The 24988-nt window shown below is 48.1% G+C and overlaps 1 protein-coding gene and 1 non-coding gene across 4 annotated transcripts in view; both read right to left on the reverse strand.

Annotated features, from left to right (window-relative positions):
• IGF2BP1 (insulin like growth factor 2 mRNA binding protein 1) overlaps positions 1-24988 on the reverse strand; it is a 54381-nt gene that overhangs the window by 14094 nt on the left and 15299 nt on the right. For 2 of the 3 annotated variants that reach the window (XM_002748460.6, XM_017972690.4), the window contains exons 3-5: positions 9138-9186; positions 8209-8260; positions 4739-4802 (exon numbers count right to left, since the gene is read on the reverse strand). In XM_002748460.6, the coding sequence (XP_002748506.1) occupies positions 4739-4802; positions 8209-8260; positions 9138-9186 (165 nt within the window). Of the gene's footprint in view, positions 1-766; positions 1003-4738; positions 4803-8208; positions 8261-9137; positions 9187-24988 lie in introns of those variants that run through there. The other variant, XM_035301307.3, reaches the window with a different exon arrangement.
• LOC118154285 (U6 spliceosomal RNA) lies at positions 158-261 on the reverse strand. The gene has a single exon (XR_004744164.1). It is a non-coding gene; the product is annotated as a U6 spliceosomal RNA (small nuclear RNA).

Genomic DNA, 24988 nt, shown 5'->3' on the forward strand with positions numbered 1-24988 from the left:
GCAGGGTCAAGCGCCAACGCAGCGGGTGGAGAAGCAGCAATTGAGGAACTCTTCTAATGAGCTTCTGGTCTTACAAAAAAAAAAAAAATGCAGTCTTGAAATTTAGTTCTTCCGCAGTCCCCAATGTCTTTTTCTTCCTTTGTTTTTTTTTTTGTTGTTGTTGATGGAACACTTCACAAATTTTCGTGCCGCCTTTGCGCAGGAGTCATGCTAATCTCTGTACCGTTCCAATTTTAGTGTATGTGCTGTCGAAGGGAACACCCCATTGTCTTTTGTGCTACCTCTCCTTCCACAGTCTCCAGAAACCCCTAACCGCCTACTTGGCTCTGGGCCGCAATCTCACAACCCGCCCCAACCCAACGGGGTCCACATGCACTGAGCTTAATACCACATGCCACCAGTAGATGCCGTAGCCCAAACCCATCACAAAGCCGACTTTCAAAATTACCATGTCTGCTGGCAGCCATTTACTACCTGCTATATACTTGCCAAGCTCTACGCCAGTAGCATCGAATCAAACCTACACCACTTGACCCAGAGGAACGATGCGGCCGCCGTGATAACTGAGTTTGTAAACCCGCTGGCGGTTTGAAATTACCAGGCCGAGACCAGCCTGGAGCCTCCACAACCGCCTCGTGCAGTTCTCAGCCCTCTTGCAAGGAGATCTATCCCCCTGGCTTGCCTTCCAGCTATTTAGGGCTTTTGACCATTTTCTGTGGCCTGCCACCAAGCTACTGCTAGGTATCCTGGCTGGAATCTGACTCACCTCCAGCAAAGTGGTCGGGGCGGGGCCCGGGTCATGGAGGCCACCATCACCAGCTTCCTGCAGGAACTTCTAGAAGGCCAGCAGTCCAAAAAATGGCACGGACAGCGGCCTGGGGGCGACCTCAGAGGGCAGGGCGTCCCATTCCCAGCGCAAGCACCCCGGCCCACCCATGGTGCCCCAGCCACCGTCACCACTGCAAGTGCACGCCCTCAGGGAGGCGCCACACGCGCATGCACGCAGAGAGGCTGCGCGGTCTCAGCCAACCAGCCAACCAGCCAACCCGCCATAGGCTGCTGGCCCAAACCGCTGCCCACTCCCAGCACCCCATATGCACAGGCTCCCAGGGCAAAGATAACTGAGTTAGGGCACCAGTATTCCAATCTTAGTTCTATTGCTCACTAGTTAAGGGAAGCAGGAAGCTTACAACCCAGTGTAAAACTAAGTCTCATCAACCGTAAAGGGAAATTTGATACTTGTGCCCTGCCTACCTTACAGCTAATACATTTAGGTCTGTAATCCATTTTGAATTAATTTCTGTGTTCAGTGTAAGGTAGAAGTCTGAATTCATCTTTTGTCATGTGTATATCATCAAATAGCCCCAGCGCCATTTGTTGAAAACACCTTATTTTTCCTAATAAATTGTCTTTTTAGCACTTAGTGTGAAAATGAAAACAAACATAAAGGCTTATTTCTAGGCTCTGAATTCTATTCCGTTCATCAGTATGTTTATCCCGATGCCAGTACCACACTAATTTGATTACTGTAGCTTTGAGATGTTTTAAAATCAAAACTGTTAAGGATTTTCCGGGTCCCTTGCATTTCTTCATGATCATCTTTGTCAATGTCAGTCAAAACTGCCTATTTTACAGGATTTTATGTGACAATCACAAGCGAAAGAAAGCATGTAATAAATTAAGGATTTGTCGGTTTTACACCAATAAGTCTGGCACCTCCTTTGGTTGAATCCACCTCTGCGGATTCCATCTTGAAAGGCTTTGTATTTTGGTTTTGTTGGGGATTTTTTTTTCGTTTTTTTTTGTTTTGTTTTGTTTTGAGACAGGGTCTCACTCTGCTACCCAGGCTAGAATTCAGGGGCATGAAATCAGCTCACTGCAACCTCCACCTCCACCTCCTGGGCTCAAGCAATCCTCCCACCTCAACCTGCTGGCCATATGCTACCATGCCCAGCTAATATTTTGTATTTTTTTGTAGAGATTGTCCACATTGTCCAGGCTGGTCTTGAACTACTGCGCTCATACAACCCACTGTGCATCAGCCTCCCAAAGTGCTGGAATTACAAGCATGAGTCACTGAGCCCAACCAAATTTTGAAAGATTTTGAGATTTAAAAAAAAAAAAAGTCTGGGTACAGTGGCTCATGCCTGCAATATCAATACTTGGGGAGGCTGAGGTGGGCAGATCACCTGAGGTCCTGGCCAGTGTTGGGAAACCTTGTCTCTACTTAAAAATACAAAAAATTGGCCCAGAGTGGTGGCTCATGCTTATAATCCCAGCACTTTGGGAGGCCAAGATGTGTGGATCACCTGAGATCGAGAGTTTGAGACCAGCCTGACCAACATGGTAAAACCCCATCTCTAAAAAAAATAAAAATAAACCACACACACATACACAATTTCCAGGCATGGTGGCGGGTGCCTGTAGTCCCATAGTCCCAACTACTCGGGAGGCTGAGGCAGGAGAATCACTTGAACCCAGGAGGTGAAGGCTGCAGTGAATGGAGATCACACCACTGTACTCCAGCCTAGGCAAGACTCCATCTCAAAAAACAACACCAACAAAAAAATTTTAATTGGCAAAACATGATATAGTTCCAGCACTTTGGGAGACTGGGGTAGGAAGATTGCTGAGGCCAGGAGTTTGAGACTAGCCTGGGCAACATAGTGAGACTCCCATCTCTAAATATGAAAAATTTTTAAACTGGCCCAGCATGGTGGTACATGCCTGTTACCTCAGCTACTTCAGAGGCTGAGGCAGGAGGATTGCCTCGGCTCAGGAGGTTGAAGCTGCAACGAACTGTGTTCGGAACACTGCACTCCACCCTGAGCAACAGGGAGAGACTCTGTCTCAAAAAAATAACTTTTTTTTAAAACTGTGGCAATGATGTAAGAATTAGAGACAGAATGGCTTGCTTACCACTTATAGACTATAGTCTCAGTATATTTGGTATGTCTGTAAAATGGGGCTGAATAAAGAGAGGGCACAAGCATAATCCATTCCCAAGGCTGATGCTGGCTAGAAATGTTAACAAAGTGGCCAGGCACGGTGGCTCATGTCTGTAATCCCAGTACTTTGGGGAACTGAGGTGGGTCATCACTTGAGGTCAGGAGTTTGACCAGCCTGGTCAACATGGCAAGACCCCGTCTCTACTAAAAATACAAAAATTGCCAGGTGTGGTGGTGCGCACCTGTAATCCCAGCTACTTGGGAGACCTTAGCAGGAGAATCACTTGAACCTGGAAGGTGATGAGCAGAGATGTGCCACTGCACTCCACCATGGGTGACAGAACGAGATTTTGTCTCAAAAAAAAAAAAAAATTAAATTTAAATTTAAAAATAGCCGGGTGCGGTGGCTCATGCCTGTAATCCTAGCACTTTGGGAGGCTAAAGTGGGTGGATCACCTGAGGTCAGGAGCTCAAAACCAGCCTGGCAATCATGGTGAAACCCCATCTTAATAAAATAAAAAAAATTAAAAATAAATAAATTAAAAAAAAAAAAAAAAAAAAAAACAGCTGGGCATGATGGTTCATGCCTGTAGTCTCAGCTACTCAGGAGCTTGTTAACAAGGCAACAAAGGCCAGGCGAGGTGGCTCAAGTTTGTAATCCCAGCACTTTGGGAAGCCAAGGCATGCGGATCACTTGAGCCCAAGAGTTCAAGACCAGCTTGGGCAACATGGTGAAACCTCATCTGTACAAAAAATACAAAGATGAACCAGTCATAATGGTGTATGTCTGTAGTCCCACCTACTCAGGAGGCTGAGGCAGGAGATTGCTTGAGCCCAGGAGACTGAGGTTGCAGTGAGCCGATATCACGTCACTGCACTTAGCCTGGGTGACAGAGACTTTTCACCAAAAACCAAGAACAAGGCAACAATAGGCGGGAGAGAACGAGCAAGTGTTGACATGAGCTTTAAAGCCAAAGGGCCCTGGTGGCCACAAGAGGCAGCAGGAACCTCTAGAAGATTCTGGGCCCAGGAGGTATCTAAAAGAAAATAGTAGATATTTGAGGAAGAGGTGGGATTTTACAAAGTATTATTAGACTAGAGAAGGCAGCATTAGACTAGAGAAGGCAGCATGTTGAAGAAGCAAGAAGGCCCAAAGCAAAATGTGGAAAAAGCCTATAACAGGCTCAGGTATGAAGAAAAATGAGTAATGTGTAAAATGTATAGTCTGTCTGTAAAAGCTGGTGAGAAGCAAAATTGCTCAACCAAAGGGCTAGGGGCTAAAATTGTGGGTGCGATGGGAATGAAAGGATCCCACAACTATCACCACCTAGGTTCACGACCATCACTGCAATAAAATGTCTGTTCCAGCATCCCAATGTTGAGCAATCTTTTTTGAACCCCGAAGTTCCTCATCATTATCACTAGATGGCGCCTTGAACACAGCAAAGGACTCTAAGGTGCTGGAGCAACCAGAGACCAATCAGCGGTGGACCTTTTCTCGGCAAGGGATTTCCCACTTCTCTGGGAGGACTTTGGATCCCTCCCTTCTATGTATTTTTGCTATCAATCCTGATATTTCTGAGCCTTTGAGATCCCTGAAACAAAGGACATGATGGAAACCCCCTGAAGAGACATTTTATGCAGGAGTCTGGGTTTGCCGTGGGCTAATATCAGAACCCCGATGGGGACCCCAGACTGCCTAGACCCCCTGAGTAAAGAGGGACCAAGCTCCTACCATCCCCCACTGAGCCCCCACCACCACCCCCAGCCCCACTTTCCAGCCCACTCACTGCCTGGTCTGCTCCCGGTTGGAATAGGTGACATTCACCACTGCTGTCTCACTCTCGGTGTTCACTGCAGAGAAAACAGAGGGCAGTGTCAGAGCAGGGAAATCCAGAGGTCCAACCAATGAATCCCCAGCTCCAGCTTTCCACATTTGGGGACCAAGAAGACAGCTGGAAGGCCAAGCCCAGTGGCTCATGCCGGCAAATCCCAGCACTTTGGGAGGGCGAGGCGGATGGATAGCTTGAGCCCAGGAGACCAGCCTGGCCAACACAGTGAAATCCTGTCTCTACTAAAAAATACAAAAATTAGCTGGGTGTAGTGGCACATGCCTATAGTCCTGACTACTGGGGAAGCTGAGGCAGGATAATTGCTTGAATTGCTTAAACCTGGGAGGCAGAAGTGGCAGTGAGCCGAGATGGTACCACTGTACTCCCAACCTGGGCAACAGAGGGAGACTCTCAAAAAAAAACCAAAAAACAAAACTGAAGACATCTGGCACATACTCCAACTTGAATAAAAAAGCAAAAAATTTACCATTTCAAGGGAGCTACTTGAAAATTCAAATCTACCAGGCAGGGCTTAGTGTCTTATGCCTAGAATCCTAGCACTTTGGGAGGCAGAGGCAGGTGGATCACCTGAGGTCAGGAGTTCAAGACCAGCCTGGCCAACATGGTGAAATTCCATCTTTACTGAAAATGCAAAAATCAGCCAAGTGTATGCTGGTGCATGCCTGTAATCCCAGCTACTTGGGAGGCTGAAGCAGGAGAACTGCTTGCACCAAGAAGACGGAGGTTTCAGTGAGCAAAAATTACGCCACTAAACTTCAGACTGGGTGACAGAGCGAGACTCTGTCTCAAAAAAAAAAAAAAAAAAAAAAAATCCAGCTAAATGGACTGACAGGAGTGGCTGCAGAAGTCTAGAAAGAAAATAAAAGAATTTGCATGTTTTCCAGGGGAAAAGGTTTCCTGTCTTGGATGTGGCCACTGTAGCCTCAGGATGCTACCATTGATCCCATCGAAGTTCTTGGCTCTAACTAGAATGGTTCGGCAAGCTGACATTAGAATCCCAAGTAGTCTGAGCACATATTTCTCACTTACAATTATTAAAATTAACCTTCTGAGGTGGGAGAATCACTTGAGGTCAGGAATTTGGGTGGGACCAGCCTGGCAACACAGGGAGACCCTATCTCTACAAAAATTTAAAAAAATAAAATAAAATAAAAGTCAGCCAGGTGTGGTAGTACACACCTACAGTCCCAGCTACTTGGGAGGCTGAAGCAGCAGGAGATCACTTGAGCCTAGAAGTTTGAGGCTGCAGTGAGCTATGATCACATTGCATTCTAGCCTAGGAGACAGAGCTAGAGACTCTGCCTCTAAAACAAATAAGTAAATAAAGTTAACCTTTCTCCTGTATCAATGTCTTGTGAATTTGGGACCCCTGGACTTGCTCAACCATGGGGTGAGGAACCCTGACTTAAGTCAAGCCTCTGCCCCCACAACACTGAGGACAGATAAGGCACGTGGCCACAAACTTCAGGGCAAAGAATCTGTCATCCAGGCTGGAGTACAGTGGCATGATCAGAATTCACTGCAGCCTTTAACTCTTGGGCTAATGCTATTCCTCCCATCTCAGCCTCCCAAAGTGCTGGGATTACAGGCATGAGCCACCACCACGCTGGGCCCCAGACCACTCTTAACTGCTTTGGCCTTCATCAGGTCTCTCCCTCCTCAGTGGTAAGGAAGCTTCTGCAAGAACAATCTTCCAGTGACTGGAAATACAGTAGTAAACCAACAAAACCTCTGCCTTCGTGGAGCTTATGGAGAGAAACAATAAGCATAATAAATAAGCAAATTCTATAGAATATTTGACAGTGTTGACTGCTACAGAGAAATATAAATCAGATGAAAGAAGATGGGATGGGTAAAAAGAATGGACCTCACTCAGAAAATGACTTTTGAGCAGACTCAAGGACTTTCTCTATTGTCCAACAAAGTCAAACATTTCCCATACTGTTCTCTCCCGGTAGCAGATATCCTTTCGAGATACGGTGTGTTACCGCTCCCTGGTGAGCCTTGGATAAATTTAAACTAGTGTTGACTCCTTATACGCCTCTTAGTGAAACTCAGCATGCACTTGCTCCCAAGCCACTGCTCAATCTTACTCTCTATTTGTCCAGGAGTAATTTATTCATTAGTCTAAACTGTGAACAGTACTGGGCAGTAGTTATCAGTGAGTCCTGTTGTATCCTGGCATTTAAGATAAAAGGCAAGCTACAAAATTAGAGCAGGTTAGAACCTGTTTGATAGATTCAGCAGTTTACTCTTGGGCGGGTAAAGATTTTCATCATTGTAATCATTTATAGCTTGCCCCTTTCCACAAATAATTTGCAGAGGAATATTTAAATCTCAAACCAAGTGATGATCTATTTGTTTCTTGAAGCTCTCCCAACCTAACCCAGTAACTTGTCTACCTAAAGACTACCTTATGTCCAACCAAAATCACTTCATTTTAAAGTCATTTCCTTAGAAAAGAACTTATAACCCTTGTAATGGAGAAACTTTTTTTCCATTACTAAATGGACAAAACTTGTTTTGTTTTGTTTTTGAGACAAGAGAGGGTCTTGCTGTCACCCAGGCTAGAGTGCAGTGACACAATCACAACTCACTACAGCCTTGACCTCCAGGGCTCAAGCAATCCTCTTGCCTCAGCCTCCCTAGTGACTGGGACTACAGGTATGCACTACTACTCCCAGCTAATTTTTTGCAGACATGGAGTCTCACTGTTTCCCAAGCTAGTCTCAAACTCTTGGGCTCAAGAAACCCTCCCACCTTGGCCTCCCAAAGTACTGGGATTACAGGTGCAAGTCACTGCACCCAGCTGGCAAACTTTTTATGACCTAGAATTCTTTATCGTTTTTCCTTCTGTAGGCCTACTCTTCAAAAGATTTTGCTTACCTAGCAAACTACATCAACTAAGTAATGAATCCTCTGCCTTTTATTTTAATTGACCAAAGACATATGTTGCTACCAATCAGAGCTTCTAAAAAGAGACAATCAGTTGATTATTCCAGCCAAATGGAACACAAGAAAACATGAAGCTTTTAAAGTAAAATGGCTGCTGAGGAACTCAGGTTGAATGCAAGATTTCTGTTCTAAGATTTTTTCTAAAATCCAGAATAGCCATTTCTACTTTGGTTGATCTCTAAGAGCCTGGAGTCTCCATGTGGGGAAGGAGTGGCTTTGTTCAAGCTTTCTGCTAAACAGAAAAGAAATCCAGTACCACAGATAACCAAGACCCAAAGCCAAGGCCAGGAGTCCAGGCCCCCAATCCAATGTAACTCCCTGTGTAACACATTCTATCTGTCTTTCTTCTGCTTTGCAATGTAGATTTGATCATGGAAAGTGAAGCAGAGCAGACACACCAAACTCCTCCAGCCCCCAGCATGAGCACCACCCCATGCCCAGCCCACTCTTACCTTGCTCACAGTTCTCCACTGTACCATACTGAGCCAGCAGGCTGTCCAGTACCTAGGAGCATGGAGAAGGGAAGAAAGGTACTTACTCTGAGAGTCACAGGACCCTTGCAAATCAGCCACTGAATACCCTGCATCCCAAAGCAATGGGGAATAGGCAGAGCCATAGTAGGGTTTCAGCATTATTACCTGTCCAGTGTGACCTTTCTGGGGTGCCAATGCTGATGGGGTGTCTTTGCAGGACTGTACTTAAGTTCTGCCTTAAGGGCCTTTTGGGAAGCAGACCTGAGCTGCCTGAGTCCCTAAATTATCTTCTGCCATTACCAAGTTTAGGGCTCAGGAAACATTCATCTACCTCCCTAAAGCCTCTCACCATAGGGACAACCCAAAAGGTGGAGCTGTGGGTTAAGAAAGGATGAGACCAGTCACTGTGGCTCACTTGACATCAGGAGTTTGAGACCAGACTGATCAACATGGTGAAAACCCCATCTCTAATAAAAATACAAAATTAGCCGGGCATGGTGGTGCAAGCCTGTGATCTCAGCTACTTGGGAGACTGAGGCAGGAGAATGGCTTGAACCCAAGAGGCGGAGGTTGCAGTGAGCCGAGATAGCGCCACTGCACTCCAGCCTGGGCAACAAGAGCAAAATTCCAACTCAAAAAAATAAAAAATAAAAGCAAAAAACCAGGACAAGACCCAAGCCTCCCTAGCCTGGCCCCAGACCTCCCAACAACTTCTGGCAATTCCAGCTGGTCCAGACTTACTTTCCAGGCTCCACTATCCCACCCCATTGAGAATTTCCCCCAAGCTCATGCTCGTGTTTCTGAACAAGAAAAAAAGAAAGAGAGAGAGAGAGAGAGAGAGGGAGGGAGGGAGGGAGGGAGGGAGGGAGGGAGGGAGAAAAAAATGAGAATTTCCCCTAAACACTTACTTCCCATCGGAGCTGGGGTGGAATATTTCGGATTTGAATTTTCCGGCTCCTGAAAGTAAAGAGGGAGCAGAGTTAGCGAAACCTCTAAACGTATTAGGGGTCTGTGAACTCGCAGTTTCTAATCCTTGCCTCGGTTTCTGTTTCCCTATGTTCTGCTCACCAACACCACAGTCTTAAAATCTAAGAATGATAACCTTTTAGGAATGAAGACACGGAGTAGGGGTATCTCACTTTAAAAACCAAAATTATCGAGGGGTAGGCAGGGCAAAAAAAAAATAAAGAAACCAAAATTATCATGAATGCTACCACACCTAGGAATGCAGATTCAGATGTTCTAAGCACTCAAGTAATATTCCGTTTTTAAAAAAAAAAAAAAAAACACAACTGTTTTGTTTGTCTCACTACTTTCTTGCGCATTCCTTTATTCAGTAAGCAGGTTACCATGACTATGTTTCAGGCACTAGGAATACAAAGCTAAATAAGATATTATTTTTTATTTGTTTTTGAGATGGAGTCTTGCTCTGCCACACAGACCGGAATGCAGTGGCATGATCTCAGCTCACTGCAATCTCTCCTCACGGGTTCTCCTGCCTCAACCTCCCTAGTAGGGATTACAGGCTCCTGCCACCATGCCCAGCTAATTTTTTATTTTTGGTAGATACAGCGTTTCACCATGTTGGCCAGGTTGGTCTTAAACTCCTGACCTCAGGTGATCCACCAGCCTCGGCATTCCAAAGTGCTAGGATTACAGACATGAGCCACAACACCCAGCCCAAGACATTATTATTAATTATTCTAACAACCATTTAATTGATATCTACACTTCATGCACTGCTTTGTTCCAGATGCTGGAGACACAGAAATAAACAGAAGAGACAAACTTCCTGGTTGAAGGTGTTCACAATTTATTAGGTGAAATAATATACTCAAACAAATCACAGCAGGATATAGTGCAGTGGTTAAGCCCTTGGCACAGATATGGATTTAAAACTATGCTCCACTAGTATTGACCTTTACAAAATTGTATAACCTCTTTGAGGCTGTTTCCTCCTATGGAAAACAGAGATAATACCTTTTTCACAGGTTGGTGAGGTGATGCTAGAAAATATAAGTACTTAAAGTGTAACAATACATGCATCTGTGAATACTATGGTGGGAGTGATTAACACATACACAAGTCAGCATAATAACCACTATGTCATTATGTACTATACAGTACTTTATTCTTCCCATCTTTATTATCATTACTACTATTAACAATCTTATAAAGTGCTCTGTCACCCAAGCTGGAATGCCGCGGCACAAACACAGCTCACTGTAGCCTAGACCTCCTGGGATCAAGCACCCCGCCTCCTATATATCTGGGATCATATGCACATGGCCACCATGCCTGGGTAATTTCTTCTTCCCATCTTTAAAATGTAATTTTTAGCCTGGCATGCTGGCTCACGCCTCTAATCCCAACACTTGAGGAGGCCGAGGCGGGCAGATCACTTGAGGTCAGGAGTTGGAGACCAGCCTGACGAACATGGTGAAACCCCGTCTTTAAAATAAATAAATAAATAAAATTAGCAGGGTGTGACGACACATGCCTGTAATTCCAGCTACTAGGGAAGCTGAGGCAGGAGAATCTATTGAACCAGGGAGGCAGGGGTTGCAGTAGGCCGAGATCACACCACTGCATTGCAGCCTTGGTGAGAATAAGACTCCATTTAAAAATAAAAAATAAAAAAGGCAGGGCACGGTGGCTCACGCCTGTAATCCCAGCACTTTGGGAGGCTGAGGTAGGTGGATCACCATGGGGTCTAGAGTTCAAGACCAGCCTGACCAACTACAAAATTAGCCGGGTGTGGTGGTGTATGCCTATAATCCCAGCTACTCAGGAGACTGTGACAGGAGAATCACATGAACCCGGGAGGTGGAGGCTGCAGTGAGCCAAGGTAGTGCCATTGCATTCCAGTCTGGGCAACGAGAACAAAAAAAAGGTAATTTTCGGCCAGGTACGGTGGCTCACGCCTATAATCCCAGCACTTTGGGAGGCCGAGGCAGGTGGATCACGAGGTCAAGAGATCGAGACCATCCTGGTCAACATGGTGAAACCCCGTCTCTACTAAAAATACAAAAATTAGCTGGGCGTGGTGGTGCACGCCTGCAGTCCCAGCTACTCGGGAGGCTGAGGCAGGAGAATTGCTTGAACCCAGAAGGCGGAGGTTGCGGTGAGCCGAGATCATGCCATTGCACTCCAGTGTGGGTAACAACAGCGAAACTCCATCTCAAAAAAAAAAAGTAATTTTCCATGAGGAAGGCTTTCAGGTTCAGGGTTAACTCGGAGATCACTTGCTCACCACCCAAATCAATGCACTAATCCCTGGGCTTAAAACTTTTAAATTGACTTGATATATTGGTCAACTGCCATTTATATCTTTGTTTATCCTTGATCATACACTCTTAGTTCAGGGACAATGTCCAAAAAAATTCTAGTGGCTTGAAGGAAAACTTAACTAGAAAATAAGAAAGTCCAGTTCTAGACCTTAACCTGCCCCTGGACTGGCTGTTCCTCTCATTAAGCCTCTCTTAAGCTTCGGACCTCGGTATTCCAACCTGACAAGCAATGGGGACAGTACCAGCCGTTGCAAAGCTTGGGCAAAGGGGTGTTGTAAACATAAGGGCCAGGGAAAAGGGATGCTAAGCTCTAGCTATCAAAGTGTTGAACTTGGCTGTCCTGGGCCAGTTCACTCACTTCACCCTTGTGACCTCAGTATCTCCAGCTTTACAATTGGTACAGCAAGGTCTTTATGATCATTTCTAGCCTGCAATTCTAAAATGTGGAGAGTCTTCATCCATAAAATACATTAAGGTCATCTCTCCCAGGGATGAAATAATGGGGAATGAAGGCAATCAGTATTGAAGAGAATCTATGTTTGCGGCTCTCTTCATTGGTTTGTTCATTAAGTTGACTTGAGTAGGTCAGATTATAGCAGGACAAAACCGTAATATAGAAATCCAGTTCCCCAGATGCCACTAGACCACCTTTTGGTGATTCAATTCATTGGCCAAGAGGGAATCCCCACATCTACCCTTGTGAGGAACTTCCCACAACTCATTTGATGACCAACTAGACAGACTGAAAGTGCAGAAGCGCTCACAATGAAAGCAAAATTGCTGGAGAAATGAGGAAAAGAAATGGCCATGCCATTGAAAGGTTGAGAACACATACCCAGTTTAGCACCTGTAACAAGATATTATCCAGGACCAGCACCGGGACCCCCTCAAGGGAACACTTCTGGTTGAAGGGCAGAGAGGTGAGGGTGGCTCAAACCAGTAAAGGCCTATGGGAACCCCAGCTTAGGAGCCCAGTTTAAAGTGTGCTTTTTCAAGATGGTCCCTTAGTACAATCTAAGGTCAAAGGTCAAAATTCCCTCTCACTTCAAACTCCTAGTTTTAGGGACTTTCTTTCAAGGAGGGAATGGGGGGAGGGAGAAGGGTGGCAGTGGTGAAATCAAATCTCTGCTGGGATGTTAATCCATATCCTGAAAGCAATGGCAGGCAGATCGTCTGGAATGTCTGGAATGTTCCAGGAGAGGGAGGGGGAGGAGGGCAGGGCCACCCAACCAATGAAAGAAAAGACATCCTGGCAGCCCTCCCCCACCCCAACCAGCAAAGACTCACCCAGCCCTCCAGGGCACACACCCCACCCTGGGAACCCACTCCAGGCCCCTCCAGGCCTCCTTTCAGCAAAGCCCCCAGCCCTGATTAAAACACAACAGGGCAGGCAGGGAGACACAGAGGCCACGAAGAACCTTTGTCTTTTTAAGCCTTTGGCCTGGTTTCTATTAAAGTATGGTGCTACCTAATTTCTTTCAGGCCCAAAGCACTTGGAGCATTGCTGAGAACTGTAACCTGTGTTCCTTTCTCTTGGTTCCAGTCTTATTCATTGCACACTTACAGAAGGCCTGGTGTGGGCTGATCTGAGGTAGTGTGTTGGGAACTTGGGGGATCCAGATGAAAGCTAAGCGCACCCTAACTGGTTATTTCTTCACTCTGAACCTTAAGTTACCTTCTATGAAACTTCAATAAGACTTCTATGAAGACTTCAAAGAAAAAGTGTATAAAACAAGCTCTCTGCCATGTAGTAAGCACTCAATCCATGTCTAAGTCCCCAGTCCCAGGGAACTAGAGTTTTAAGACTAGCAGGCAGGTAGGGTTGACAATGGTAACAGTTATTAAGATTTTATTTCTGCACTGGTGGGGATACAGTGAAAAATACCACTGCCTAGAGTCCCCCCTCTACTCCCCCATCTCCCTAGTAAAAGGGTCCAGGGACCAGAGACCCACTCCAGTACTCCAGTAGACCAGCTTCTACCAGAGTTGAGCAGTGCCTTTGCCCTATCTTTGTAGTATCTCCTGGGTACCTTCTATATGCCTGGATTGCCTAAACTGATGAACATCCATTGTTCAGAAAAGGAAAGTGAATTCTGAGTTCATTAATTCCCCCCACCCTCCTCCACCTTCCTAAAGCTGATAAACCTGTGGATGGAAAGAATGAAGCAACCAGTCACTGGCAATAAAGGCAATAGTTGCACCAGCCTATTTTCTTGGGTGCCAACATGCTGTGGCTTCTGGTGCTCTCTGCCTGCATTGACCTACAGAGCAGTTACCAGGTCCTGGGTCAGGGATGGGGCATGTGGCGGGGGTTGTGGTGGGCAGTTTGTTAGATACATAGCAACTACTGAGGACTCGCCTCTCAAAGGCTGCTGGGCCAAGGAGGGGGCTTAAGACCATTCTTTGGAAATGCGCGGGCTGGGGGGGCGGGGGCAATTCAGGAGGAAACAGAGGGAAAGAGCATCCTTGCCACAGCTTAAGCTATATAGGAAGTAGGAGATTCTGGGAGCACAGGGAGCAGGGCCCCTGGGAGGGAGATGAGGTTGGGAACTCTCCCTGGGCTGAGAGTTCTCATCCTTTCATACCTCAAGAGTTCAGAGAAGTGTCACTGACTCAAACTGAAGAGAAAAGAAAACAGTTCTCAATTTGGGAAGAGCCTAACTTATACTTTTTTTTTTTTTTCTTTGAGACAGGGTATTGCTCTTTCATCCAGGCTGCAGCACAGTGGTGGGATCTTAGCTCACTGCAGCCCCAACTTCCCAGGCTCAAGCGATTCTCCCACCTCAGCCTCCTGAGCAGCTGGAACATGTGCCATCATGGTTGGCTCCAATTATTCTTTTTTTTTAATTTGTAGAGACAGGGCCTCACTATGTTTTCCAGGCTGGTCTCACACTCCTATACTCAAGCGATCCTTCCACCTCAGCCTCCCAAAGTGCTGAAATTATAGGCGCGAGCCACTGCACCCAAATGACAATAATTTCTTGTTGTCAATATTCAACATGCCCAAGAATCACTTTTCCACTAACTATGGAATAGACAGCTGGAGAAACAAGTTAATAGCTTAAAGAATTATAGATGGGATGCTTTGATTTATCAGAGTGCCAATTCCATGGCGCAGACCCACTGTTCACTGGGTCATGTGAACTCTTAGTGTCTTTTACTTTGCCCTCCAGCCTAACGTGAGTTTACTTTGGCAAAGGCTTTTTGTCCCCTTTATGCCATCAAAAAGGCAGCATAGGGACAGTGCAAAGAGTCTGGATTCAAACAGGCTTTGGGTTCAAATTCTGGTTGTGGCTCTGTGTGGCTAGCTGTGTGATTTAGACAAGATAACCAACCTCCCCATCTCAGTGCCCTGGTCTGTAGAATAGCTGTTGATACCACCTTAGTGGGTAGGGAGGATTGTATGAGATCATGAATCAGAGTCTGGCATGTTAATTCCCTTCATTTAAAGTAGAAGTTAGGGTCAGGCGCAGTGGTTCACACCTGTAATCCCAGAACTTTGGGAGGTCGAGGTGGGTGGATCATGGGGTCAGGAGTTCAAGACCAGCCTGGCCAACATGGTGAAACCGCATCTCTATTAAAAATACAAAAATTAGCCGGGCACAGTGGCTCATGCCTATAAGCCCAGAACTTTGGGAGGCTGAGGCGGGTGGATCACGAGGTCAAGAGATCGAGACCATCCTGGTCCACATGGTGAAACCCCGTCTCTACTAAAAATACAAAAAATTAGCTGGGCATGGTGGTACGCGCCTGTAGTCCCAGCTACTCGGGAGGCTGAGGCAGGAGAATTGCTTGAACCCAGAAGGTGGAGGTTGCGGTGAGCCAATATCGCGCCATTGCACTCCAGCCTGGGCAACACAGCAAGACTCTGCCCCCCCCGCCCCCCCAAAAAATGAAAGAGTGTGTGTGTGTGTGTATCCAAAAAAAGTTAGGTAGGCAACACAGCAAGACTCTGCCCCCTCCACCCTGCAAAAAAATGTGTGTGTATACAGAAAAAAAATTAACCAGGCAACACAGCAAGACTCTGCCCTCCCACCCCCCAAAAAAGTGTGTGTGTGTTTGTGTGTATGTGTGTATACAAAAAACAAACAAATAAAAAAAGCCAGGCATCCACCTGTGGTTTCAGCTACTCAGAAGGCTGAGGTGGTAGGATCACCTAGGCCCGGGAGGCAGAGGTTGCAGTAAGCCGAGATGGCACCACTGCACTCCCAGCCTGGGTGACAGAGTGGTGAGATCCTGTCTCAAACTAAATAAAGTATAAGTTAGGAGCCAAGCACATGACTCACTCCTGTTGTCATTCTTTTAAAGTCATATTTAATTCTTGTAATTTAGAAATACATACTGAAATAGTTACAAATAAAAGGACATGTCTAAGATTTGCTCCAAAATAATCAGGGCAGGGGAAAATAAAAACAGATTGCATATGCATTGGCAATTGTTAAAGCTAAGTGATGGGCAGTACACAGAGGGGTTATTACATTATCCTTTCTACTTTTATGTTTATATTTCTTTCCATAACAAAAAGGTAAAAACAAAAGACTGGTAATAGGCTGGGCACCGTGGCTCAAGCCTGTAATCCCAGCACTTTGGGAGGCAGGGGCGGGTGGATCACGAGGTCAAGAGATCGAGACCATCCTGGTCAACATGGTGAAACCCCATCTCTACTAAAAATACAAAAAATTAGCTGGGCACGGTGGCGCGTGCTGGTAATCCCAGCTACTCAGGAGGCTGAGGCAGGAGAATTGCCTGAACCCAGGAGGCGGAGGTTTCGGTGAGCCGAGATCGCGCCATTGCACTCTAGCCTGGGTAACAAGAGCGAAACTCTGTCTCAAAAAAAAAAAAAAGACTGGTAATTCCAGCTCACCCACTTCTCAAGTCATTAACAGTTCCAAATTAATAGAAACTAGTATGAAGTAATAAAATTTTCCTAATGGTGTTCTATTTGAAAGAATCCAGAACCCTAAGGAGTTGGGGCGGGGGGCTGGGGTGTGGAAGGAGACAAGGGGTTGGGGTCCCAGGGAGGAATGAGCAAGCACACCAGATGAAACAAACTGTCTCAGAATGAGGCCTCCCAGGAGAGCACTGCACAATGTGAATAGGAACTCCAGGTCTCAGGGAGGAAGGCTGAAAACAGCCCCGGAATGGGATTTCTCTAATCCTCTGCAAACCTGCTCCTTCTTTCAGCCCCCATACCCAGAAGGGAGGGTTCGATCTTCAAACATGTTTATGTTCTCCCTCGCCCCTCCCTAGAAGGAGGAGTGCCTTTTAACTAGGGTGGGGCAAGCCAGTTGAAGGAAGGAAAGAGGACAAGGTGGGGAACAGGTTTTGGAATCTTGTCAAGTTTGAGGCCCCAATTCCCCTAGAGCCTCTGTCATGAGTCAAGCCTGGACTTTCATCTCCAGCAAAGAAGTAGGATTAAATCAGGATCTTCAGATTAGAACCTTCACCTCCACTCCTCCCCCAGGCCAAGCTTCCGGCTCCATGTGTGGTCTTGGACAAGTCAAGCCTTCAACTCTGGACCTCAGTTTCTCACATATGGGAAACTAAGAGCAGGATTAGTCCATCTTAGAGGGTCCTGTGTCTCCAGACAGGAATCAACCCTATCCACCTATAAGGAAACACCTTCTTAATTAGAGGGATTTTCTGTTCCCTAATAGTCTGAATAATTCTTTTTATTTTTTGAGACAGTTCCTATTAGGAATGTGATAAAAGGCAAGAAACCTCCAACAGAAAAATGCAAACCCTTTGCACACCATTTCAAGATTTCAGGAGTTAATCAAGACTTTGGAATCCATACATAACCCCAAAGTAAAGACACTCCCTAACTTCCATCCCACCTAACACATTTAACTTCATCCCAAGGATATCTTAGTCTTCAGTCATGCCTGCAGGCATCGCAAAATGTAGAGAAGGAATCGGCCTGAGGCGACCAGAAAACAAAGCCAGACAGGGAGCCAGTTTGGGGTTCCCAGGATGCTGGAAAAGAGTAAGCAACAAAGAGGTTTAATGCTCATGTCATCTAATAGGTACGAGATTTCCAATCAGAAGTCAAAAAGCTAGTTACCATGACTTTCCTCATGGTTTCTGTTAAGAGTCTAGCTGCTGAGAGCCATTCTTTTTTGTTATCTTGACAGCTACTATGCACTGGGCCTTCACTGTCCACTACAAAAGCCACTAATTACTACATGTGGCTACTCTACTGAGGCACTTGCAATGTGGCCAGTCCAACTAAGCAACTGGATTTTTTAATTTTATAACTTTAAGTCTTAGGCTGGATGCAATGGCTCACACCTATAATCCCAGCACTTTGGAAGGCAGGTGGATCATCTGAGGTCAGGAGTTTGAAAAGAGCCTGGCCAACATGGTGAGAAACCCTGTCTCTACCAAAAATACAAAACTTAGCTGGGTGTGGTGACGCCTGCCTGTAATCCCAGCTACTTCGGAGGTTGAGGCATGAGAATTGCTTAAACCCAGGAGGTGGAGGTTGCAGTAAGCAGAGATCATGCTACTGCACTGCAGCCCAGGCGACAGAACGGTCTGAGCAAAAGAGCAAGACCATCTCAAAAAAAAAAAAAAATTTTTAAGTGTTTAACTTTCTCATCTGTAAACTTTATGAAATCTAAAAACAGATCAAAGTGTTTCCAGTCAAAACCCAGCACTTGAATCTGGAATGTGCTGTAAGTATAAACAAAATACAGCCAGACGGGGTGGCTCACACCTATAATCCCAGGACTTGGGGAGGCCAACATGAGTGGATCACCAAGTCAGGAGTTCAAGACTAGCCTGGCCAAGACAATGAAACCCCATCTCTACTAAAAATATAAAAATTAGCCAAGCGCCATGGCAGATGCCTGTAAGCTACTCAGGAGGCTGAGGCAGGAGAATCACTTGAACGTGGGCGGCAGGGTTGCAGTGAGCTGAGATCATGCCACTACACTCAGAGCCTAAGCGACAGAGTGACACTTCATCTCAAAATAACAAAACTAATTAAAATATAGTCTATGGTCATACCAACCCTGAACACACCCAATCTCACCTGATCTCATAAGCTAAGCAGATTTGGGCCCAGTTAGTACTTGGATGGGAGACTACCTGAGAATAGCAGGTGCTGTATGTAGGCTTTTTAAAAAACTGGGTGCAGCCGGGCGCGGTGGCTCACGCCTATAATCCCAGCACTTTGGGAGGCCGAGGTGGGTGGATCACGAGGTCAAGAGATTGAGACCATCCTGGTCAACAAGGTGAAACCTCGTCTCTACTAAAAATACAAAAAAATTAGCTGGGCATGCTAGTGCACACCTGTAGTCCCAGCTACTCGGGAGGCTGAGGCAGGAGAATTGCTTGAACCCAGAAGGCGGAGGTTGCGGTGAGCCGAGATTGTGCCATTGCACTCCAGTCTGGGTAACAACTGGAGTTGTGAAACTCCGTCTAAAAAAAAAAAAAAAAAAAACCTGGGTGCAGTGGCTCACTCCTGTAATCCCAGCAGTTTGGGAGGCCAAAGCAAGCAGATTGCCTGAGGTCAGGAGTTCAAGACCAGCCTGGCCAACATGATGAAACCCTGTCTCTACTAAAAATACAAAAATTACCTGGGTGTGGTGGCACAAGCCTGTAATCCCAGCTACTCAGTAGGTTGAGGCAGGAGAATTGCTTGATAATGGAAGTTGCAGTAAACTGAAATCGCGCCACTGCATTCTAGCCAGGGTGACAGAGCGAGACTGTCTCAAAAATAATTTTAGGCCGGGCGCAGTGGCTCATGCCTGTAATCCCAGCACTTTGGGAGGCTGAGGCAGGTGGATCACCTGAGGTCAAGAGTTCAAGACCTGCCTGGCCAACATGGCGAAACCCCATCTCTACTAAAAAATACAAAAATTAGCTGGGCATTATGGCAGGTGCCTGTAATCCCCGCTACTCAGGAGGCTGAGGCAGGGAGAACTGCTTGATCCTGAGAGGCGGAGGTTGCAGTGAGCCAATATCACACCATTGCACTCCAGCCTGGGTGACAGAGCGAAACTCCATCTCAAAAAAGTAATAATAATTTTAGCCAAGTGCAGTGGCTCCCGCCTGTAATCCCAGCACTTTGAGAGGCCAAAGCGGGTGGATCACTAGGCAAGGAGATAGAGACCATCCTGGCCAATATGGGGAAACCCCATCTCAGTAAACACAAAAAATTAGCCAGCTGTGGTGGCGCACACCTATAGTCCCAGCTACTGGAGTGAGGCAGAAAAATTGACTGAACTCAGGAGGCGGAGGCTGCAGTGAGCCAAGATCCTGCCACTGCACTCCAGCCTGGCGACAGAGCAAGACTCCATCTCAAAGTAAAATAAATTATTTTATTTTATTTTATTTTTTTGAGATGGAGTTTCACTCTTGTTACTCAGGCTGGAGTGCAATGGCATGATCTCAGCTCACCGCAACCTCTGCCTCCTGGATTCAGGCAATTCTCCCTCAGTCGCCTGAGTAGCTGGGATTACAGGCACACGCCACCATGCCCAGTTAATTTTTTAGTAGAGACGGGGTTTCACCATGTGGACCAGGATGGTCTCGATCTCTTGACCTTGTGATCCACCCGCCTCAGCCTCCCAAAGTGCTGGGATTACAGGCCTGAGCCACCGTGCCCCGCCCCTAAAATAAATAATTTTAATTTAAAAATAGGTCAGGCACAGTGGCTCATGCCTGTAATCCCAGCACTGGAACACCGAGGCAGGTGAATCACCTGAGGTCAGGAGTTTGAGACCAGCCTGGCCAATATGGTAAAACCCCGTTTCTACGAAAAATACAAAAAATTGGCTGGTGTGGTGGCAGATGCCTATAATCCCAGCTACTCAGGTAGCTGAGGCTGGAAAATCACTTGAACCCAGGAGGCTGAGGTTGCAGTGAGCTGGTATCATGCCACTGCTCTCCAGCCTGGGCAACAGAGTGAGACTCTGACTCAAAAAACAAATTAAATTAAAATAAAATAATTTTAATCTAGTTTAGAATACTGGATTTCTAAAATTTGAACACCTTTCCAGAAAAGATTAAATATCTCTTTAATAATCATTTATATTGATTGCACATTGAAATAATGTTATATACTGGGTTAAATATCTTTAAAATTAATATCACGTTTCTTTCTTTAATATGGCTCACAGAAAACAAAAACTTACATATATGGCCCACACTGCATTTCTATCGGACAGTGCTGGGCACTGTGCTACAGTACTGAGCATACAGTGATAGGCATGGTCCCTGCTTTAACAGTGCGGTTAACAGTGCAGCAGAGGACCTGGTTTGATATAAGAGAATAGAGAAAGCTAACTTGGGAGTGAGGGAGGGCGGTTCATCAGACCCCTTCAGAAGTAGGTGATTCTGCTGACTCTTCAACAAGAGGGTTCCATGTGGCTGACACCAGAGTAGAAGCCCCCTCCCAAAGCTGGCCCCTCTCCCACTTGTCCCTCTCATCTGGAAGTTGCCCTAAGGTGCCAACCTCTGCCTTTTCCAGAAAATCACTACTGACTCAGTCCTTACTCCCCACCCCGCCTCCTTATCCCTACAGGGTGGAGAAGTGGTGAAAAAAAAATTGTCCAAGAAAACTTCTGAAGGGGGCGGACCTGGCACGCTTCAGGCATGGCAGTAGCGGAGAAAGGAGGCGGGGGCGGGGAAGGGAGGAGGAGCTGGCCGAAAGCCCAGGGCTCTGTGCCAGGCTGATCCAGAGGCAGGGCAGCCAGACAGGCGGGAGGACAGGCAAGCGGGCGGGCTGTCGGGTGGCAGGCTGGCAGGGATAGGGGCCAGAAAACACTGACCTACTGGGATATGTGGGACTGGGCAGAGCAGATGCCACCATCACAAAGAAAGGCAGAGTGTGAGAGGACTGGAAGGCAAAGACACCACTGGAATGCAACTATTGCCCTATGAGCAAGGTCTTTTAATGTATGTGGCATACATGCACTGCCTCCTTCCTATATTACTTGTTGGGGAAAAGTAGGAAGGAAAAGCAGGTCACCAAGAGCTACTCTGGGCTGAACCCTTCTTCCCACTCTGGAAGGCTCTTCCACCCATATTTAGGGGAGACAAGGGAATCACTCAGCTTATATAAGGACAGACACACAGAGAGAATCACTCAGCCTATATGACCACAGACAGGACCACAGACACATGCAATACACACATCTTAACCTGTCACCAAGAAGCTCCAGTTGAAAAACATCAGACTCATACATTGAGGCAGAAAGGAAAGGGGGTAAGCCTCTGAAGCCTGAGAGGATGGGAAACAGTCACCCTCATTTCACAGATGGAGAAACTGAGGCTCAGAGAAGGATATCAACTTGCCAACTTGGAGGCAGGACTCGTAGGCTGCTTGCGCTCACTGCACCAAACTGCGCTACTTTCTCTCTGAAGACAAGTGTTAATACAGCAGAAGCCTGAACAGCCCCGACGTCAGGAGCAGGAAAAGTGCCCATATTCTGTATGGTTAAGTGCGTGCCAACTGGCTTTTACTGCATGCGGCTCTAATTTGGGCACGGGATTTCACTCGCAGAAGAGCTAAGTGCCCTATAATACGGCTGGATGGCTTTCAGGGAGATTTGTTAACAGGGTGAAAGGGTGCTCACCAAAAATTCCTACCACACAAAATGTCATCTTGGTCTGGGGGAGGAAGGAAGCAGCTTGTGGAAGGTGCTAAATGGCAGTGGGGTCAAGCCAACCTCAGCATGAATACTTTGCTCAATTCGCCTATCTCGGAAACAGTTTGACAGAAAAACCATCTGTAGTTGACGGTGAGTAGACCAAAACAGAAGCTCCGGGACAGCCCAGCTCTTTCCAGACAAATTCCACATCACCCTGGGCCACCTGCCACCCTCTCCCCAACCTTGAGTGGCTCCCAAAGGGGAGCTGGTCATGTAGGAGCACAGACAATGGGGGACCCGCGGGGTGGACTGAGGAATGTGAAGAAAAAACCATCAGGACAAACCTAAAGTGGGAGGACAAATGGAAAAGAGGTGACCCAACAGGAGCTGTGCAACTGAGCCTTCCTGCTAGAAGCAGAGATGGAGAGGTCCCCTCAAGGACACTGCTCACCATCCTTCTCAGACTGGCAGTGGGAAGGGAAGAGTTTCCAGAATCATCCCTGGAGATCGGGAAGGTTACTAAGCTCACTAAGCTACTACACAGGGAAAGGTGGCAGGGGGGCAAGAATACCATCTGCAGCCCAGCCCGCCTCCCTGGAGATGATGGTTTAGCTCTCACCCTGGCTGGAGATGCCAGCCTCTCTCCAGAAAGCTTAAAAGTCACACGCTCATGGCCAGACGCGGTGGCTTCTGCCTATAACCTCAGCACTTTGGGAGGCCAAAGTGGGCAGATCCCTTGAGGTCAGAAGTTGGAGACCAGCCTGGCCAACATGGTGAAAGCCCGTCTCTACCAAAAATACAAAAATTAGCCAGGTGTGGTGGCGGGCGCCTGTAATCCCAGCTACTCAGGAGGCTGAGGCAGAAGAATCACTTGAATCCAGAAGGCTGAGACTGCAGTGCGCCAAGATAGCGCCACTGCACTCCAGCCTGGACGACACGGCGCACGCTAGAGCCCTCGGGGGCTCAGAGGCCCGCCCGAGGATGGAGCTGGAGCCCAGTGGAAGGCATCATGAGAGGGGCCTTGGAAAGAGACAGAGTCCCGCTCTCTCCTCCGAAGGGAACAACAGAGGTGGCCCTCTCAGAAGCAAATAGAGGAAACCAGACCAGCCTCCAAAGCAATCCGACTTCAGCAGCTTCCCACTGCACCGTGAGAAGGACCCAGCGGGCATCCGCGTGCTCTTCGGGGTCCTTAGTGACCGCTGGTGAGGATGGGTAAGCATCTGGGCACCAGCCCTACAAGCATGTGCGTGCCCGTAGTGGCCAGCGCTGCACAGGAGCCCTCAGGGATCAGGGATCCGCGTCTTCCCCCAGCTGGCAACCAAGACCTGCTGGTGGGAAACCGACACCGCTGCTGGCTTCCTTCTGGCGGGGCTTCCTCAGCCAGTCTCTCCCCTGCGCGGCCCCACGTGGCCCCACGTGGCCCTCCTTCCCCTCAAGTGCCCTCTCTGCAGAGGTCTTCCTCCCCAGGGCTCCCCACGGTCTAGAATGCTCTACCACCACGGATGCTGCCTGGGAGGACTGAGTGCCTTCCAAGATGGTTCCCGCCTATCTTTGACCAGGAGGAGGGGCAGCTCTTCAAGAGCCAAGAAGACCTAGGCGGAGAACACGGTGGTGGAGCAGGGAAAGAGCAGCAGAGCGGGCCACTGAAGGGGACGGCGACTAGTGGGGGTGCTGAGACAGGCGGGGAGTCTAAGGGGAAGACTGAAGAGAGAACCACTGAGGGGGATGGGGACTGAGGAGACTGAGGGGGACAGGGACTGAGGGGACACTGAGGGGGACGGGGACTGCAAGGGACCACTGAGGGCGACGGGGACTGAGGGGAGAACCACTGAGGGGGATGGGGACTGCGGGGAGAACCACTGGGGGGGACGGGGACTGAGAGGAGAACCACTGAGGGGGACTGTGCTTGGGAAGGGCGGCGGCAGCTGAGGCGGGGGAGGGGCGCCCTGGTGAACGGGCAATTGAGAACTGAGACGGTGCAGCTGAGGGGTGGGCTGTCCCCGCCTGTGCCCAAAGCCGCCCCCTCCCCAACCCCTCTCACCTAACCCGGGAAGCTGAGCACTCGCCCTCCCACTCCGGCCTCTGGGTGGGCTGAGGCCGTAGCGCGCAAGGAGGGGGACAGAGCAGCCCCCAGCCCCTCCGCCACAAGGCTCCGCACAGTCTCGAATGTTCTACCGCCGGGGCCCCCGAGCGCCCCGACTCGCTCCAAACCTGTCCGGCGGAGACTAGCGGCCCAAGGCTACCCGCCCTGGGCCCCGAGGGGGAGGGGACCCGCGGCAGGGGCTGCGGGGTGGGGGTGGGGACCAGGACTTTGCCCTTTGTCTCTCACCAGAGCCACCGGCCGGTCGAAACCCAACCCCGTGGCGAAGCCAGGCAGCCGGCGAGGAGCAGGCTCCCCCTCTGGGATCCTTTAGTAAATCCAGTCCCGACCTCCCCGTGGTCAGGGCTGTGACTGAGGTGGTCCTGTGGGGGAGGGGGCTTCCCGCCTGCACCAGGCCTGCAAGCATTTAAGTGGCAACCGATTGGGGGTGGGGAGCCGGGGAGAGGCTGGAAGTGGGGCCGCAGAGGCTGGAGGGGAGAAAATGGCCCAGGAGGCGGCGTTCCTTCGAGACCTTGGCTGGGCCTGGGCCGCGGGAGGCGACGGGACGGGGAGGGAGGCCTCCCACTGAGAGGCCAGGAACTGAGGCCTGGGAGCAGGGTGGGGGCACGGAACCTGGAGCCTTCGGGGCCGCAGAGAAAATAACTCTTTCCTCCCAGGCAAGTCCCCACAGAAGGCCTTCTGGGAAGCTCCACAGCCAAGTCACAATAGAAGTCATATTCGCCCCCATGCAGAGTAGGACATTTGTTTGGGGGTGAGAATGACCTTTC

This window comes from Callithrix jacchus, chromosome 5 (genome assembly GCF_049354715.1).
Source record: "Callithrix jacchus isolate 240 chromosome 5, calJac240_pri, whole genome shotgun sequence".
Lineage (NCBI taxonomy): Eukaryota > Metazoa > Chordata > Mammalia > Primates > Cebidae > Callithrix > Callithrix jacchus.